The following is an 18,832-nucleotide window of genomic DNA, read 5'->3' as shown; positions in this document are numbered from 1 at the left end:
TAGTTTCAGTTTACTAACAAATTCACTGACAGAAAACTCACCGCTGGGAAAATTCACAGACTAACAATTCACCAACAACTGTTCGACACAAGTGAATGAGCCAGTAAGTGAGCGAGAAATGACTGAGTGAATGAGTCAGTAAATGATACAGTAGTTAGTGAGACCCGGTGAGGTAGTGATAGAATGAGAGACCCAGTGAGTGAGCAACCTAGTTAGTGAGTGAAACACAAGTGAGTGACCAAGTGATTGAGTATATAACAGAGTGAGCAACCCAGTGAGTAGCTTAGGAAGTGAGCAATCTCTAGTGAGTAAGTGAATGGCCTACACAGTAAATGAGCCACCTAAAGATCAAGTAACTGACCGGCCTACTGAGAGAGTGATCGAGTGATATAGTGAGCAACATTGTGAGTGACAGAGGGAGCGACCCAATGAGTAATAGAATGAGCTACCTGGTGGGCGAGCGAGCAAACTCTAGTGACAGGTCAGTTTCGCTCACTCGATAATTCATTTACTCAAGACTCAAGTTGAACTGATGTTGGAGAATTTTCCATTCTGTGAATTGTTTGTTGATGAATTTTCCTAGCGGTTAATTGCTGGTCTGTGAATTTTCTGGAGACAGTAATTTCAGGGAGTAATGCTGCAAAAAATTTTTTGGCTTGGTTAATTTTTAATGATATATATTTTAGACTGTCTGAATGATTTCTGGGACCTGAGGGCCCAAACACTTTTGTGTGTGTGTGTGTGTGTGTGGGGGGGGGGGGGGGGCTACCTTCTCAAATTGTACACAAATGTCTTCCAGGAGTTAACATTGAATTAAGCAAGCAAATAGTGAAATGACATGAAATTATAAAATAACATATTAATAAAAATAGAATTTGATAATTTCCAATAATTTGGCTCCTTGTGTTTGATCTGAGGTCCTGCTAACCCACCCAATAAACAACATATCAAGATGGAATCTGAAGTAAAATCTTTGTAAAATTAATTACTTCAATATTTTTAATATATTGATAGTAGCAAGGATGTTTATCATCATTAACATTGAAAATTTTTTTTGCAATAAAATTTCTAGAGAAAAAGCCTCTTAAAAATAGAAATTTAAATGCAAAATTACTGCGGTTCTTCTTCCAGTAATTACAGCAGGGGGTCTTCAACCATTCAGACATTATGGGCCAAATTAAAACTTTCCATGGAGCCTGCAGGTTACCAATTCATACCCCAGGTATTCTCAGTTATTACCAGTTCTTATGTTTTCTCATTTTTTCATAAATTTTAATCAATTATGGAAAATATTGTTTTTTTCAATAATTCTAAAATTATTTCTCTTTGATTAATTTTCATTAGTTTTTCAATATCTCTGTAATTATATAAACCTTTTGTATGCCGAATTTTGCCTCTGGAAACTCATGGGTCTTAAAAAGTGTTTTGGTTCTGGGTCCCCGAATCTGTTACGACAGCTCTTTCAGTGTACCAAAAATGTGCAGCAGTACTATTGAATCTGGAAAGTATGTGACTGTTCTAAATACAACAGTGCAGGTTTCAGTAGCCAGCACTCTTAAATGATTTTTTTTTTGTAATTTCATCATTTTTTTTCATCTTAAATAGCTATTTCTTCAAATGATCGGAGGGCCAGATTTGGCCCTTGGGTTAGTAGCGCCTCCTAGAGATAGAACGCCTTAGCATGGGCTGCCAGGTTCATCTGCAACGTTATCAAGACTATATCAAGTTTGCCACATTTTGAGCCACAGCATCCTATTTCGTTCCTTCTCATTTTGGAATAGAATCTTTGATTGGCTCACAAATATCGCATGGTGATTGGATGTGGGGCATAGAAATCGCCAATTCTGAGCCCAATCTCATTTCTTTTCTGCACAAATATGATAGTGGCATGTGCAGGGAATTTTTTCCCTGAATATTCTGAGGGAAAATGGACTACTTACTGACATCACAAGCAGGCCGCAGAGGCCTTCCATTTCTAGGAGGTGCTGGTTGAAGACCCCTGAATTAAAGTGATTCATAATTAAAGCATATAAAGCCCATGAATGATGGAGGAAAAACTACTAATGTTAAAAAGCTTATTTCAATGTACTTTTGGAAGAAAAATTGGTTTAAAGTATCAGAAACCATCCTAAAGTAAATACAGTTTATTAAAATATGCAAAAATATTAGTAAAATATTGTTTCTTGCATTACCAACATCACACATAGCAAAATAATGATGCATTCAATGGGGGTCATTGCTGCGTAACATGAGTCGGATAACTAATTTCTTCCCACTTGCATGGCGCAACGCAAAAGAGTAGCATGCTTATATCGCTAGCGGAATAGAGTTTAGTCCTTGTCTGGTTTTACTGATAACAATTTTCCATACAGATCCAGAGGGCCCAGATGACAAGATTGAAGACTATACTGGCAAATAAGAAAGAAACTGGCTGATCTTATCTCACAGCTTTCACCTCATGACTCACTCTTTTTTGCGTCAGGTGTGGCAAATCATTATTCTGTATTTATAATTATAATAAATTAACATTTTAATTGTTAATGTTAATATTAACATTAACAATACAAATTAACATTTAATTTACATAAAATTAAATGTTAATTCGAAATTATAAGGGTGAGAATCATTTTATTGGAAAAATTTCATATATATTACTTAGGGCTTATATAGCTGATCATCACCCCATTGCCTATTTTTTGATAATTTAAAAATACTGGGCGATTCAAAATCCACGAAAGCCCTCTGAAAACACTAACTGTCCGTTAAGACAGTATATTGATCTTTGCATCAGTCAGCTGTCGAAAACTTTGTAGTTGCAGCGGAGAGTAATATTGTCTTTGGATAAGTTGTCATCTAGTGGTAGTGTCAGAAATTTTGAGCTTTCGGCCTGAGTTAGGTCTGGCTGTCCATGTATTGCCCTGTTCATCCCACAGGAGCTCTAAAGAAAAGAAAATTTATTGTCTTTGCAGTCTAGTGGTCTGGAGTGCTCGCCTTGCAAGTAAGAGGACATGGGTTTGATTCCCCGAAAGGCTAGTTGAATTTTTTTTCCCTGGATTTATTTTCGCATCAACTGTTGTCCGAACCTTTATAGTAATAGAGGAGAGTCAGGCCCGTAGCCAGAAATTTTGTTTGGGGATCCAAAGTGATAGAACAATAGATTTGGGCATCTTTTTCCCTTTTTTTTTGGTCATTTTCTCACATTTTGGGAGGGACCAGAACCCCAAGTTCCCCCCCCCCCCAGCTACCGACTTGCAGAAAGTGACATAGAGAAGACAGTATGTAATACATGAACAACATTTAATTTACATTGTAATTATACAACTAAGGGGAATGGTGTGAATGAACACAAGGGTTGTAGGTCTTCCTAATGTAAAAATGTGCCACATGGTGGATTTTATTTTATATGAATTTTATATGAAATCATTTTTGATAATAAGTTCTTTAATTTTGTTTATTTTTATGACGCTTTTTTCAATGGCAAGTATATGCATTGATCAGTAAAAGCTATAATCTACCCCATACATGGAAAAAGTACCTGTTTAGCAAAACACTAGTACCAAGAGCCAAATCTTGCAGGACTATACTTTTTTTGAATGTATATAGTCTTACTTCCCCCCCCCCCCTTCCACATTATGTCAGTAGAATTTTTAATCACCCTGTATATAGAGAGTGAAATTTTTTTTTAGTCTGTGGACAGGCCACAAAATTTTTTTTTTTGGGAAACATTTCGGTGAGCACATTTACGCACAAGCTGGAGATTCTGTACCCTCCCTTGCTATATATGGTCAAAGAAAATAACTGCACAAAAACAAAAATTTTATGTGAAAACAATTATATTCCTAAAGAAACGGCATCACTTCGCCCATCGCAGGCTGCAAACCAAACATCAGATGAAATTTCAGACCACAATTTCTGTTTGGCAATGACATGGCCTCTGCCGAGTGCGGTTTTAGATTGCATGACCAAATGCCCTTTATCTTTTAAGGATGAACAAATTTCATCAGAGATTCCGATTTCCACAAACAGCATTTCAGTTGAATTGCTACAAAAAATAAACATTCACAAAATTAAAATCTTAAAGGCTAATTTCAATGGAGAAAGCAGACACATACTGAACAAATTCAATTAAAAGTGATGCAATCTACATAAAATAGGATTGGAAACACAGTGATCTTTCACTTTTCAACGTTTCTCTCAGCTATAAGATGATTTTCTGCAATCCCAGTCAAATATGTAGGTAAATAATACTATTTTCCCTCATACGTCTCTCTCACTTATGCATCTTTTTTCCTTGTTCTCTTGCACAATGCTTAAGTGAGAGATTGCTGTGTATTTTTTACCATACCTAAAGAATATGAAAATGCAAAATAACATATTTGTATACAGATGACCCACGATGGTCCGGCAAATATCAGACAAGAGTGTGCCAGATTACAGAAATCGTCAGACTACTGAAAGTTAAGTGAAAAAAGTTTCTGTAAATAACAAAATTCTTCGCACAGTCATGATGTGACATGTTTTTCTTTAGTATGTTTGAAGAAAATCTGCCTAAAAGCACTGGATTTTTGGATGGGTCAGACAAGTACACAGTCAGATTATAGAGAGTCTACTCCATTTAACATAGAATTATTTCTTGTTATCGCGACATCACTTAGAGGTGAATGAGTAAATAATGTAGTCTGAATCTAATCTGAGCAAGGAACAGACTGCTTAACTTTAAGGGGTGTGACCCAGGGCAAAACACCCTCAAGTATGGCCTCTAAACCAGGATCTTTGAAGAGCTACCAGGCCAGAATCCTTCTTGGTGGGGGGGGGGGGGGTAGTTAGTGTACAAAAGTGAAAAGTAACAAGGTTGATCTTGAACTCTCCCAGGCTAGAGCCTTGTCAACATCCCCAGTGTGCAAATGATATGCTGACCCATTTTATTTCCCAGTACACTGAATCAAAATAAATTACCCAAATCTCACAAATATGTAATACTAGCCATAATACCTAGCACTTCCCGGGTTTTCTTCAATTTCTGGGAGGACTGCAAAAGTAACAAACTATTATAAAGGAATAAACTGTTATACGTAATACTGGCATCATCAAAGAAGTGACAACCATTGTAAAGGCACGTGAATGTCTGATACGCATTGTAAGGGAACCACGGTAAACAAAGTAAGCATTCTAAGAGTGACTGTTGGGGCCTAGGAACCATTGTTGCCTGATGGTTTTTTGCCCGTTTCCGGCATTTGCCTATAACCCTGACAAACTTTTAAAGTATAGCCTATGGTTCAATCCTGGTCCTGTTTGGTATAGATGCAGAAGTATAAAGAACACATACATAAGTTCACATTTATATATAAGATATGCACTAGCGTACGGAAGGAAAGGAGTTCGAACTCTTCGGAGCCAATATTTTTATAGTAAAGAAACGAAATGCACGAAATGAAAAATAAAATTTTATCAATCTCAATGCTTCTAGTAAAATATTTATGCATAAATTAAGCATACAGTAATTTTAGGCTAATTAATCTTGCATAGCGTTTGCTTGATTCTTATAAATCACAAAATCAGTTAAAAACTCTTTATCGACAATATTTTGTGTAACTTTGGAAGTTTTATGATATTCAGCTTATTAACTTAGAATCACCTAGGTAGTTTTCAAGGCACAAACACAGTTTATGTTTACAATCTCGTAAACATACTTATTAAATTGTATGAGCAAAGAAAAATAAAAACAGCAATTAAACTGGTTGGCAACAAAACATATATATTTTTCTTTCTGTGCTTTCTTGATGCATTCAAATTATTATTATACTATACACAGAAATCACACTTACATGAATAGTGTGTATTCCTCTTTATTTCCTATACCGAAACGTGGCATGTCAAGGGCTTCTTGAGGATTCATACCAAATATCAACATATTCAGCAAAACCTGTCATATTATAAACAAAATAAACTAAAATGACTACCATGATTATTTTTTAAACTTGTAATTTTTTTGCATGAAATGAAATTTAGAAAGCGATGTGTTGTTAAAAATTAAGTCATTTGCTCATGTTTCATAACAAATCCTATATAAATCTGAGGAAGGGCAATGTTATTTGCTTCTGCGAGCGGTGTTAAAAAATTGCACACACAATTTTATAATGTTGTAATAGTGGGATACATTAATGTAATGCATAGCACAGTCGATGCTCATTAGAAAGACCAAATATTATAGTGATCCTTTTATTATGGAATAAGTTCAATTTTTTTGGGGAAAAACCTCAAATAACTAGATCAGTTAGACTCATTAACTGGTCTGTTGAAAATATAACCTACATATTGGCTTCAGTTGATTGTTGTATGCCTTCTCTAGACAGTGAGTTAAAATGAGTACAATAATAACAAATCTTACCAGTTGTAAAACTTGATCAGGGTTTAGATTTCTGAATGCAATGAGTGAAGGAAAAGAAAGGTAATAATGTTGTGAGTTTAAGGAAGGCCGTTCAAATGTTCATGGTGAGCAGAGAAGTGGCAGACCTAGTCACTTCTGTGCAAAAAGTGAGAGACCTAGCCACAACCCTGGTGTCCAGCAAAAAGTGAAAGAAAATTGTCACTTCATGATAAGCAGTCTTTCTCTAGAACTTCCAGAAGTTTCTATGACAATGTTTCTGAGAATCGTGACTAAAACTCTATCTCAGACTGGCAGCTATCGGAAACTGTGTGCATGATGAGTACCGAAAATGCTCACAGATCTGCACAGAAAGCAAGGAATTGAAAATCTCAGTGCAAAACTGGCTAAAATCCCAGGCGACGGAATTTTATGCAGAAGATATGAGGAAGTTTCATGATTTCAAAAGTGTTTGGCATGATATGGTGATTACGTAGAAAAATAAAGTAGACATGTAAATTTTTTGCAACCAATAATAAATTAGTCATTTATTCAATTGTTTTTATTTTATTACTGATCAGCCCTTAATTTTTAACCATATCTTGACAATGACCCCCCACCCCCCATTGAAAACGGACATTATATCAGGTAGTTGTTACATTGGATGGGAAACATGTAGGATTTTGTCATTATATGAAAACATTTCAGATTTATCTTGCCGGACATTGTAATGGAACAGTTCCCTATAACACATGGCATTATAACAAATCTCAACAGTAGTTATAGAATAACCAGATAGTGTTAATAGAAATGATTGTATTAACCATGCTTTTTAAAACTATATAGCCTAGATAATATTAGTTATCTGGTAAAGTTTAGTGATGCTTACTTGAACATGTCCTTGTGGCTGCATCCATCGTCCTACAACACCCATGGTTGCAATAATTTCTTTTGTTGAGGCATCTGTAATGACAGCTGGAATGATTGTATGAAGAGACCGTTTTCTTGGTCCGAAACAATTAGGACTTTTTTCATCAAAACTGAAACATTTGCCTCTGTCCTGAAACAAATTTGACCAAACATAGTTTTTAATACATATATGTGAGGACTAAAAGGAAAATTCAATCATCTACAGTGGATCCTGTAAATAAATTGTCATCAAAATATGGATGCACACTGTACAGTCGATGCTCGTAATAACAACCCCCAACATTGTGGGGGAGGGAAAGCTGAGAAGAACAAAAGGGGGGGGGGGAAACACACATTTGTTGGGGAACACAACTTTGTTTCATAGGGTTAGAATACAGCTTTGCGATGAGGAAAAAAGAGGTTGAAGAAACAGTCGGCGGGATTAAATTTATTCCACTGACGTTTGGATACAATATTACATCCCCGATCGTAGAGGGGGTTACAAAAGGTTTTAGATTAAAGTGCATGTTCATAATTTCTACAATCATATCCACAGAACTAGGTTTAAAGTGGTTCAAAAGTTACGGGAATACCTCTCTTGCAACTCAAGTAGAACTTGGTTTAAAAAAAAAAAAGGAGGGGTGATAAAACGAGATTGATATAAGTTTTATTTTCCGCCACCTAGCATTGAAAATTCTCTAATTCTCTCCACCAGTTAGGGAGACAGTTTCTGACTGCGCAGGTCTGGGTTCGAATCCCGGTTCGGGCATGGATGTCTACTAACACTAACAAATTTCCTGGACAGATCGTAAAGATCTTTTGGGAATAAGTGCTGATCATATTATTATTATTATTAAAGGAAAACAAAATGTAATTTACGTGTAAAACAAATCCACTGTCATCAGGTATGATGCCAGAACCAAAATTTGAGCTGACACTGAAGATAAAAGAACACGCATTTCCTTCTGCATCAACAGCAGTCACATATGATGTGTCACTACCTCTAAGTACCTCCTTCAAATGATCATCAACTTTTTCATGTCTAGAAAAGAGATTATGAACATGAAAGAAAGCAACAAAAAATAAAATAATATTTCTCCTACACATGAAAAAAAAAAATCATTTGGATATGAAGCACAGCTTATTAACTAATCAATAATGATTATGAACTGTCACAATTTTCATTCAATGAGCTTACTCTGATTTTTCTAAAACTACAGCTGACACAGCCAATTAAATTCATGGATAATGTTATCCAGGACTGCAACTGGGGGGGGGGGGGAGCAGGCGTCTGGTACCCTGGAACAGAAAAAGGGGAAAATTTTACCGTTCCTCTCCTTCAACATTACAAGTTACAAAGGGGTGCCAAAATGCATGCTTGCCCTGGCTGACTAAGCATCTAGTTGCAGTCCCGGTAATATCATTCGGGTATTATCATCACTAGAGCCCGGATTATATGCACTAAAAAAAGTGGCAAAATATGCTCAAAAAATATGCACTTAATATGGAAAAATAAGCACTTGAAATACAAATAGTGCACTTAAAATGCCGAAATATGCATTAAACACCCCAGAATATGCACTAAAAATCTTGAAAAGTCGAAAATTCCGAAATATGTACAGAAAATGAGAAAATATGCATTAAAAAAATTACCATGCAAAAAAAAGACGTGTTTTTAAAATGCATCTTTCCTATTTCTTCGTTCATATGTACTAATTTACAAAAAAAATATCCCCTCATATATATATACTGCATATGCAAATAACTTGTACATATTTTTTATTCAGGCATTTCTTAATTTTCAGTTTGTTGTAACTGCTCAATAACGAAAATAGCAGTAACAAAAGAATTTTGACACTATTTATAAAAAGCATTTAACTCTTTGACATATCTCTAGAAATAGCCTTACAATAAAACGGTTAATATTCAGAAAATACTTTATAAATGTGCATTAATTCACTAAACTTCAACTGTGTGAAAAAAACCGATATTATGAAAATATTATAAACAATATTTATTCCATTTAATTATATTTAATTAATATTATTATTAAAAAAATTGAGTGAGCTTAAATAAACCTTCAAAAATATGCGCTTATACTGAAAATGCTTTGATTTTATGCATTTATATGCATTAATGCTAAAAAAAAAGCCAAAATATGCAAATGTATATGCACATATGGATTTGCATATAATCCAGGCTCTAATCATCACTTTTGCAAAAAAACAGAACAGACCAATATCACATTAGGAAAAAATTTGTTTATAGTTATTGGGACTTCGGATAATGTTATTAATTTTTTTTCCATCGAAAGCTTTTTTGTGTATTTTGAAGTTAAGGTTTAACAAACTTACTTGACCCCCCCCCCCCCCGTAAGTTATCGTTATCAGGCTGCAAGACTATGTAGAAAGCTAGAAAGTGTTTGCTTCCCCCCTCCAGTGTTGACAAAAATTTCCGTACTTAATTTCATTGTTCCAAACTCTTTCAAGAAGCTGGGCTGGAAGAGATCTCTGCAACTAGATAAGTCTGGTGGCAGAATTCAAGCATTCATTGGTACTTAGTGTTGCAATCAGTCTGTAGTATTCTGTGAGATCCATGTATATGCGAAGCTGCTTTTACAATGGCCTTCCTATAGTGAACGCAAATGCATGACAGGAAAAAAAAACCCTTTACTTACATTCTTGATCAGTTTCTTTCAGATGACTAGATTCAAATTTCTTCTTCCGAGAGACATTCTGAAGGGATTTATAAAACTTATAGTACATTTAAAAAATATCTTGATTCGTGATATACATTAGACTAGTGATTCTCAAACTTTTGTCACCCACGGTTCCCTTGCCCATAGAATAGTTTAATAGAAATTTTCCCTCATAAAATAACCACTTCAAAGCATAAATAAGCAGACAAACCAATACCTCCAGCTCACTGCAACGTCTCTGACAAAGGCTGGAGACGCACCCAGGAGCCGCAACATACACTTTGAGAAACACTGCGTTAGACAGTTTTATTCTAACACTTCACAATGAATGACTGAATAACAAAAATGTAGGATTTGGCTCAAAGTAAAAAAAAATCCTGTTTTAGAATAGAATAAAAAGAAAAAAAATAGAATGATTGAATATTTTGCAACCAATTATATAGGAAAGAAAAACCAGAGTTGTCACGTTTTACCAATACCTGTTTACCATACATCCTGTATGCCCAAACAGGATGTATGGTGGCCGTACTTATAAACAGGATTTTTTTCGGATACACATATCCTTTGGTTATTGTTATCAGAAACTCCGAGTCCCGATGTGATCACATAAAGCGGCATGGACTGCATTGAATTTTCAAGAATCGTACATGTTACAATCCCATTTCAACACTTTTTAAACTCCAAGAAGAAACAAATGAAAATTCATATCAGTAAAATAATCTGATATATAATGCTATGTGAATGAGTGTAACTACAGCCAATGTATGAACCACATTTAATAGAATATTCAATATGATTGATAACATCTGGGATCATTATCCAATAAATTTATAATTTAAAAAAAAATCATCTAAATGCACGGCAGAAGAGTTGAAAGAAAATTATGTTTCGTAATATCTTGCATTCCGAATTGAATAATTTTAATGAGGAACTAGAAGTATCACCACATCGAATAATAGGCTTCAAAGAAGTTCTGCCTGTGTGGCCGATTAAACACAGGGAAACAGTAAAACATCATTCATTTTTACTGGAAAATTTACCAGGAAAAAAACTGTTAAATTATCAGAATATTAAAATAAATTTTTAACCTATCTGCTCGCATATATTTTCTTCTTTCCATTGCATATTCTTCTGTTAAGAGATGCTTATATGAAGATGACGATAACTCAGGATCACACAAGTACTGCCAGCAGTCACTGTAGGAAATATACAAGGCTTCTGCGACTAAATGTATATATTCTGCACTATTATGTCCCAAATCTAGTTGAGGGAAAAATAAAAAGCAAGTTATAAATTGACTGTTATTCTCTTCACACCTAAGCCAAAAATGACTATTAAAAAAAAAAACTTTTTTTTTGATTGACTTGTGTTTATTGTATGTCAAAATGCCCTTTAAAAAGGAGAAAAAAACTAATTAATTTGAATCAATATCTTTACTAGGACCATTTGAGTTAGGTACACATATATGTACTTCAGTTCTTAACTTGAAAAAAAAATCATTAAAAGCAAAATTAAAACAGTTAAAAATAAGATAAACTCATGTGTACCTCTAGAGCAAAGAGGTTATGATATTACAGATGATTAGGAGTAAATAGAAATAATTATTTCCAGAGAATACCAAAATTTTTATGATTATAACCTGTTGACTATAATGTCAATGTCAAATGATGAGTAAACAATGTGTTTCTAAATCTTCTGTGCTTGTTAATGTAATAGAGAAAATACAAATCAAGAAAGTAACATATATAGAAGAGTAGGTAAACTTTGCCTAATAATACTCAGAAAAATCTCCAACAAAAATGGCAAACACAAGGAAAATACAAAACTCTTAATGCATTTTGACACGATATGGGCGTCATCTTCAGAGGATGAAAAATATCACGCTGACGGAAGAACCCACTTGGATTGGTTACTAAAGCTTGACTCTCTGTTGCTCAGCGGGAAGAAAAATATATAGGTCTATCTAAATCAAATGTCGTAACCAGAATGAGGCTGAGCGCCCATGTGTAATTTTTCTTTAACGCCCTGATTGGCTGCTTGCGAAATGGAGCTATCCAATTGGTCTATTTGAATTTTCTTACAATTCCTGCTGGGCACTTTGTGCTCCCTAATGAGCTTAAGCTATGGCACTGAGATCAGTGGGGTTGATTTATTGTTGTTTACTAATTTAAATTAGTAAACTATAATTGATTTATTACTAATCCAAGTAGGATTCTCGGTCAGTGTGATATTTTTTATCCTCTGAAGATGACACCCATAGCATGTTGAAAATGCATTAGGAGTTTTGTATTTTCCTTGTATTTGCCTTCTTCGTAGGTGATTTTTCTGAAAACTAACACATATTGCAACAAAAACTTCAAATAAGCAATAAAAAAATAAATGTTAATTGCAGTCACCATTTTAACCAACAAGGAAGTCAGTAAAAAAGACAATGTTTCTTTATGATGCCTCTCAAACTATTTTTGTACGTGTATGTTATCAAGTACAGATATCTCTCAATTTATGTGATCTCACTTTACATGATTTCACTGGAAAGGGACACCTGTATTTATTGCCATTGCCTTTATCATAATTCCTTGTATGATTTCTTTTTGCATACTTTTCACTCATCTTCTAAAGAGCCACCGCTGCAGCATAATACACATATTTAATATGGGAGAAAACCAAAGAGTAATAATTACTTTTAATTGCTAATCTACTGTAGAAGAAACTATCTATATTCAATTTTCAAAGGGTTCATTTTGTGTGTGTGAAATCAGACTTTCCAGAGAAATGGAAGATCAAAACACTTCAAGATGTAGAACATTTAGATTACAACCTTTTTTACAATCTACAAACACATATTTTTTTTGCAGATTAGGGAAACTTGGCAATGAAATGTCACATTTTATCCAAAGCCACAAGGCGATCATGAATCTTAGGAATCTGTACATCCCAAGAATGTGACTGATATGTATGGAAGTGCACGATCAAGTGGTTTGACTTTGGTTTTGCCTCAAAATAAGAGTTTAATTGTCATTCATTGATTTTCACTTCTGAATTTTGTACTGTAATCATGTTTCTGCCTGTTTTATTTATTTACTTGCGTCTGTAATTTTCTGTTTAAATAAATAATATTCACAAAAAAAAAAATGTTATTTTAGAAAATTTTCTTTTCGACTCAGTAAGGATTTTTTGACTTTATGAAAAGAGATATTCTTATAAATCAGTAGTTTTTGACATTTCTTTGTATATATGAATCAATTACATCTAATACAATGAAAATTGTGTATATAATGGCACACACACACATATATATATATATATATAAATAAATAACCATGTATATAAATGTGTCTATATATATATTTCATCTATAACAATAAATCCTGTATAATGATAATTTTCTCCACGTGCGGAAAATTCATAGTCAACAATTCACTGCATGAAAGCTCACAGACAACAATTCATTGCCACGTAATTTACCGAAAGAAATTCAAGACCAAAAATTGTGAGGGAGTGAGCAATTGATCGAGTGGGTCAGGGAGTTAGTGAGTGAGCAGATGAGCAAGTGAGTGACTCACTCATAGTCATTCACTCAATCGCTCACTTACTAACTTATCCACTAACTTGGGCACTCACTCAGTCATTCTCCCTTCACTTGGTGGCTCACTGTTGGCAATTCACCTATGTGCTCAATCACTAATATGGTTACCCACTTTCTCAGATATGCACCCAATTACTTACTCACTCTTTTTTTGCTAGTTCATTCACTTACTTGCTCGCTCACATATTCACTCAGCAACTGGTGATGAACTGTTCTTAGTGAATTTCCTCAATGGAAATTTTTCCGACAGTTAGTTATTGGCTGTGAGTTTTCCGTTGGTCAATTGTTGACAATGAGTTTTCCATGAGTCATTTTCTCTGGTCTCTTGAGTATCATTGTACAAGTTTCACTGTACCTATTAGAAGTATGGGGCTAACAAATAATTTATAGTGATAAAACTTGATTTTAAATAATTAGGTTCACCTTTCAGATTGTAGCCTTTCAGTAAGTTCAGCGCAACAAGCGCAACAATTCCTATTGTGTTAGGAGCCATTTCCCACAACTTGAAACCATTGATCTCTATGCAGACAGGCTCAGATGGGGCAGCACACATTGATGACTCCAAATGATGTTTCATGTCATCTTTAGTTAGTGCTCCTCCAGCTTTTCTGACTTCTTCAACAAGCCTCTCAGCAATGGCTCCTTCATAAAATGCTCTTGGCCCTTTTTCACTTATTTCCTTTATTGAAAATAATACAATGAATAATGCTTTACTAGAGAACATTAAAAAGTTATTTCTGGATAACTTTTTTGGGACTACAGTCTTAAACACTATAATAAAGCCATTTCCTCACCTTGAAACAATCAGCAAGCTTTGGATTACTGAAAACATCACCAGCTTTAGGAACATGACCATCCACAAGAAAGTCAGAGTGGTTTGGGGAATTTTCAATCACAGAAAAATCTTTTCCCCACCCTGATGCTACTTTTGGAGAAATCAGTACCCCAAACTGTGCGAGTTTGATGGCAGGAGCTAGAAGCTCAGCTATTGACAGCTAGAAAATTAATAAAAATCATACACTGCAGCATGCGTATAGTATAACATCATTTATCTAAAGTAAAAAATAATTTAAATTGATTATTGTTTATTACAATTTATACAGTGAAAATCTGATATAACGAGTACAGTTTATACAAATACAAATACAACGCCACAACAGGCAAAATGCCCAACGAGGTGGCTGATAAAAAGATGCCCATAAAAATATGGTTGTCATATGTTTCAAAAATACAGCAACCCAATTAAAAATGCAATTAACACAAATTACAAACAATATATACACATGATAAAATATTATACAATGCCCATAAAGAATACTTATGGTTGTCTTATTCCAAGAATGGATAGCTTCTCGATTTACCCCAACATGTTTATCGTATTTCTTTTTAAACGTGTCAATTGTGTTACAATTAACTACCTCCGGGGGTAAGCTATTCCATTTATTAACAACCCTATTGGAGAAAAATTCCCTGCGACACCATAACCTTGCATTGTCCCTCACCAATCGATACTGGTGTCCCCTTGTAAAAGCAGTCAATTGGCGGTGTACTAAAAGTTCATGGTCCATCCTATCCATCCCATTGAAAATTTTGAACACTTCGATCATATCTCCTCGACACCTGCGTTCATCCAATGTAAACATATTCAAAAAATGAAGTCTTTCTTCATAACTCAAGCCCTGTGTGCCAATAAGGACACGCGTAGCTCTTCTCTGCACCCCTTCAACCAAGTCTATGTCCCTCTGTAGGTATGGTCTCCAAAACCTTACAGCATACTCCAGTCCAGGACGAACTAAGCCTCGAAAAAGCGGAAGAATGACTTTAGGAGAACGCGAAGAGACCTTTTTGAAAATGAGACCAAGCATTCTATTCGATTTTTTGACCACCGCTGAACAATGTTCAGAAAATAACCAGAATCTTGCCATAACAAGTGATTGCAAATAGCAGATTGTTAAAGATACAGATTATATTCAGTTATAGCAAGTTGGAAACTAAGAAGCATTCACTATATCATCAAAAAAATTCTCAAAATACAGGTGTTTTGATTCCCTCTCTCCAAGAATGATGACTTATCATGGCACATGCTTCTTGTAAAAATTACCATATTTTAACGTGCATATGAAACCCCTGATTTTTTTAGCTTAAAATTTGAGAAAAAATTGAAACGATACATCTATAATACTACAAATGCATAAGGAACCCCATAATATTCTAGATACCCAATTTTCGGCGAAAGGGGTTCCTTATAAGTGTTAAAATATGGTACTCTCTGAGATACTTCTAACAAAGAATGGACACATAAAATTAAAATTTATTTTACCCCCTCCCGCACTACACACGAGACATGTGACGATTTGATTCAACTTTTGTCTCTTCCAGTGACTAAGAGACCATGGGACCAGAACTTACAGTTTAAAGTCATTTCCGAATGACAGAAAAAAAAATTGTACTAAAAAAAACTTTCTGATAGTGGGAAAAATGTTGACAAGTCCATGAAGCTATGGAAGTGAGCAGTGATATAATAATTTTTCAGCCGATCTGTTAAACCGTACAAATTTATATAAATACATACAATGAATACGAAATTATATGCACAAATGTCTAGGATAGTGGTTCTGAAATTTTTTGTCACATGCAGCTCCCTTGCCCAATTTATGGCTCATCTGCGCTGCTTCAGAGAATAGTTTGGTATATACATAAGTATTTTCCCCATACAAAAAATAAAACCCACTTCAAAGCATAAATGAGCACAAAAATTGATATCTGCAGCATAAATGAGCACAAAAATTGATATCTGCAGCTCACCGCGATGCCTCTGACAAAGGTTGGAGATGCACACTTTGAGAAATACTGGTCTATAGGGGAATAAATTACTGAGACCAAAAAACTATTACCCAAGCAGTGTGCAAGCATGTGAGTGACCTAGAGTAGTGTTTCTCAACCGCCGGGCCCTAGGATCAGTCAAACCAGGCCATGAGTGATTCGCCATTTAATTTCCCCTTATTTGTTTTCGTTAGTTGAGTTTATGATGGGTCTTCCACTTAAAAAAGTAATTCCCCCGAGAAACAGGCTTCTAAAGGTTGAGAACCACTGACCCAGAGAGTGTAAGCATGGGTGTAACGGAAAGAGTGACCTAGCGGGTAATAAAGTATATGAGCGACCAAAAGAGTGCCTTAGAAACAGACATCTAGAAGGTGTGAGGGAGGGAGGGGGCTTAGTGGTGGGAATGAATATGTGTGATACAAAATTAAAATTTTCAAGTTTAAAGGAACTCTGAGACACGACTTCTTGTTTACCTCTTAAGTATGTATATATATATATATATATATATATATATATATATATATATTTTTGCAATAGTCTTTTTTACCCCACCCCCCATTTTTTCCCTCATTTAGTTAAAGGGAAACACTGTATTCACACCACAGAGTAATAATACTATAGAGTGCGCGCGAGGGGTTACAATGCGAAGCAAAGATCCGGAGTCACGTGACTCCGGTCGAAAGGCTGGTCAGGGAATCTCGCTGGCAATGCTTTCCATATGGCTGTTCGTATGACGATCTCCAAGTGCTGTCTTATTTTTCATTAGAATGGTCACCACGTGTGCAGCTTTCGGATGTTCGGAACGGTTTAGGAAAGGAGGAACATTATCCTTTCACAAAGGAATACTTTTTTGCGTATTCCCCTTCTTATAAATTAAAAATTGGAATATTAAATTGACGATGCAATGGATTTCTGACGTAATCTCAGTTTTTAACGACTCCATTTTGGATTTAATTCAATTAAAGTTCTAAGTTTTGGTAAAATTCAAATGTCATGAATCATTATTAAATGTTTTAATAGAATTTTTGGCAATAAATGATTGAAATTGTGAGTTTTATGAAGTTTTAACTGAAATATACGTCTCCGCAAGATTTGGCGAGATTTGGCGAGCTAGTGAGTTCATTCGAGTTTTGCTCAACTTGGAAGAAAATATGCTTTTCAGAAGGAGAAATTTATGAAAAATATTCTATTTAAATAGAATGTGAGGAAAACTCCCCCCCCCCCTCTAGACAATTGCAGTTTTGCATAAAAATGCATAACAACCTCTAAAAATAATAGTATTTTTACCCCTCTTCGTAACGGTTATGTTTGCATATGCTGATAAATACAGCAAAAGCCAACATGAACTAAGCCGATGAAAAAAAAACTCTCTCTATCTTCGCATTTATTATTAATTTAATTTTTATGGCGAAATATGTGTAATGCACGCATCTCATACGGACAGAACGAAGTTGTTGAAATAAAGTGATATTTCAGCATGGATTTTTTCCATATTCATCAAACTTACTAACTTCATTTTGAGAATTATTCGATTCATTCGTAAAAAGTGATAAATGCTACGAAATTCATCAAACTTACTAAAAATATTGGTAATTATGCATATATTTACCAACTATTATGCATAATTTCTGAAGATAACGCGCACTACGGATTTATCAAATTTACAATAACATAAACATTATATATTTGTTGTATACAATATTTTGTTTCCTGTGTGTGTATAGATATTTAGAAAGCTATTAAAAACTGTGCCAAAAAAATTTATTTCATGAAATTTATACTGTTTATATTCACTTCCTTCAAATATTATATATTCAATTAAAATTTAAAAACCCATGTGTTAAGAAATTATTAAGAATTATCCCTTAATGGAAAATAAAAAAATTCCGTTTTCCAATATTTGTTTATTTTATAGAATTTATTTTTTCAAATCTGATACTCCCTAAATATTTCACATAAAAATGAGTGAAATTCATTGAAAAAATGAAGGAAAGTTTTCATCAACTTGATCGAATTGAGTCAAATTTCGATACAGCAACATCCTAGCTTCTGCGAAAACGCGCCAAATGTAATAGCGCAGAACCTGTTCTTTCCCCGACAATACTGCTCATCTTTTCTTCACGTTCGACAAGTTTTATGAATAGCGTGCGCGGTCTATTTATATCTTAAGTCTATGATTCACACCTATAGCTGTCCTTAGGGATGTGCAACCCGCGCAGTCGCACTGGGCCCCACACTTACGGTAATAGAAGTAAAAATGATATACATTTCTTTTCCGACATATATATATTTTTCGTACTAAAACAAAGGTGCCTGAGCCTCAATTGAGTTAATTCTGGAATTGTCATAAATTTTGGAATTATTTCTGTCATCAATTCTGGGATTTTTTTTCACATTAATTCTGCAATTATCATCAATTCTGTTTTCAGAAATTCTAGGATTTTTTCTTTCA

The 18,832-nt window shown here is 34.6% G+C and overlaps 1 protein-coding gene across 2 annotated transcripts in view; it reads right to left on the bottom strand.

Moving 5' to 3' along the window:
• Window positions 1-2,129: 2,129 nt before the first annotated feature.
• Window positions 2,130-18,832, bottom strand: part of LOC149078173 (uncharacterized) — a 35,542-nt gene continuing 18,839 nt past the window's right edge. The window contains exons 4-10 of one of the 2 annotated variants that reach the window (XM_089241765.1): window positions 14,352-14,552; window positions 13,981-14,236; window positions 11,060-11,231; window positions 8,153-8,315; window positions 7,254-7,424; window positions 5,826-5,923; window positions 2,130-4,042 (exon numbers count right to left, since the gene is read on the bottom strand). In XM_089241765.1, the coding sequence (XP_089097891.1) occupies window positions 3,832-4,042; window positions 5,826-5,923; window positions 7,254-7,424; window positions 8,153-8,315; window positions 11,060-11,231; window positions 13,981-14,236; window positions 14,352-14,552 (1,272 nt within the window). In that variant the 3' untranslated portion in view covers window positions 2,130-3,831. The remainder of the gene's footprint in view (window positions 4,043-5,825; window positions 5,924-7,253; window positions 7,425-8,152; window positions 8,316-11,059; window positions 11,232-13,980; window positions 14,237-14,351; window positions 14,553-18,832) is intronic. The other variant, XM_089241766.1, reaches the window with a different exon arrangement.

The sequence above is a fragment of the Pholcus phalangioides genome, unplaced genomic scaffold (assembly GCF_987345545.1).
Source record: "Pholcus phalangioides strain wild (caught in Gottingen) unplaced genomic scaffold, Ppha-v1.0 ptg000014l_1, whole genome shotgun sequence".
NCBI classification, from domain to species: Eukaryota; Metazoa; Arthropoda; class Arachnida; order Araneae; family Pholcidae; genus Pholcus; species Pholcus phalangioides.
This window is presented reverse-complemented; position numbering and strand designations above follow the sequence as displayed.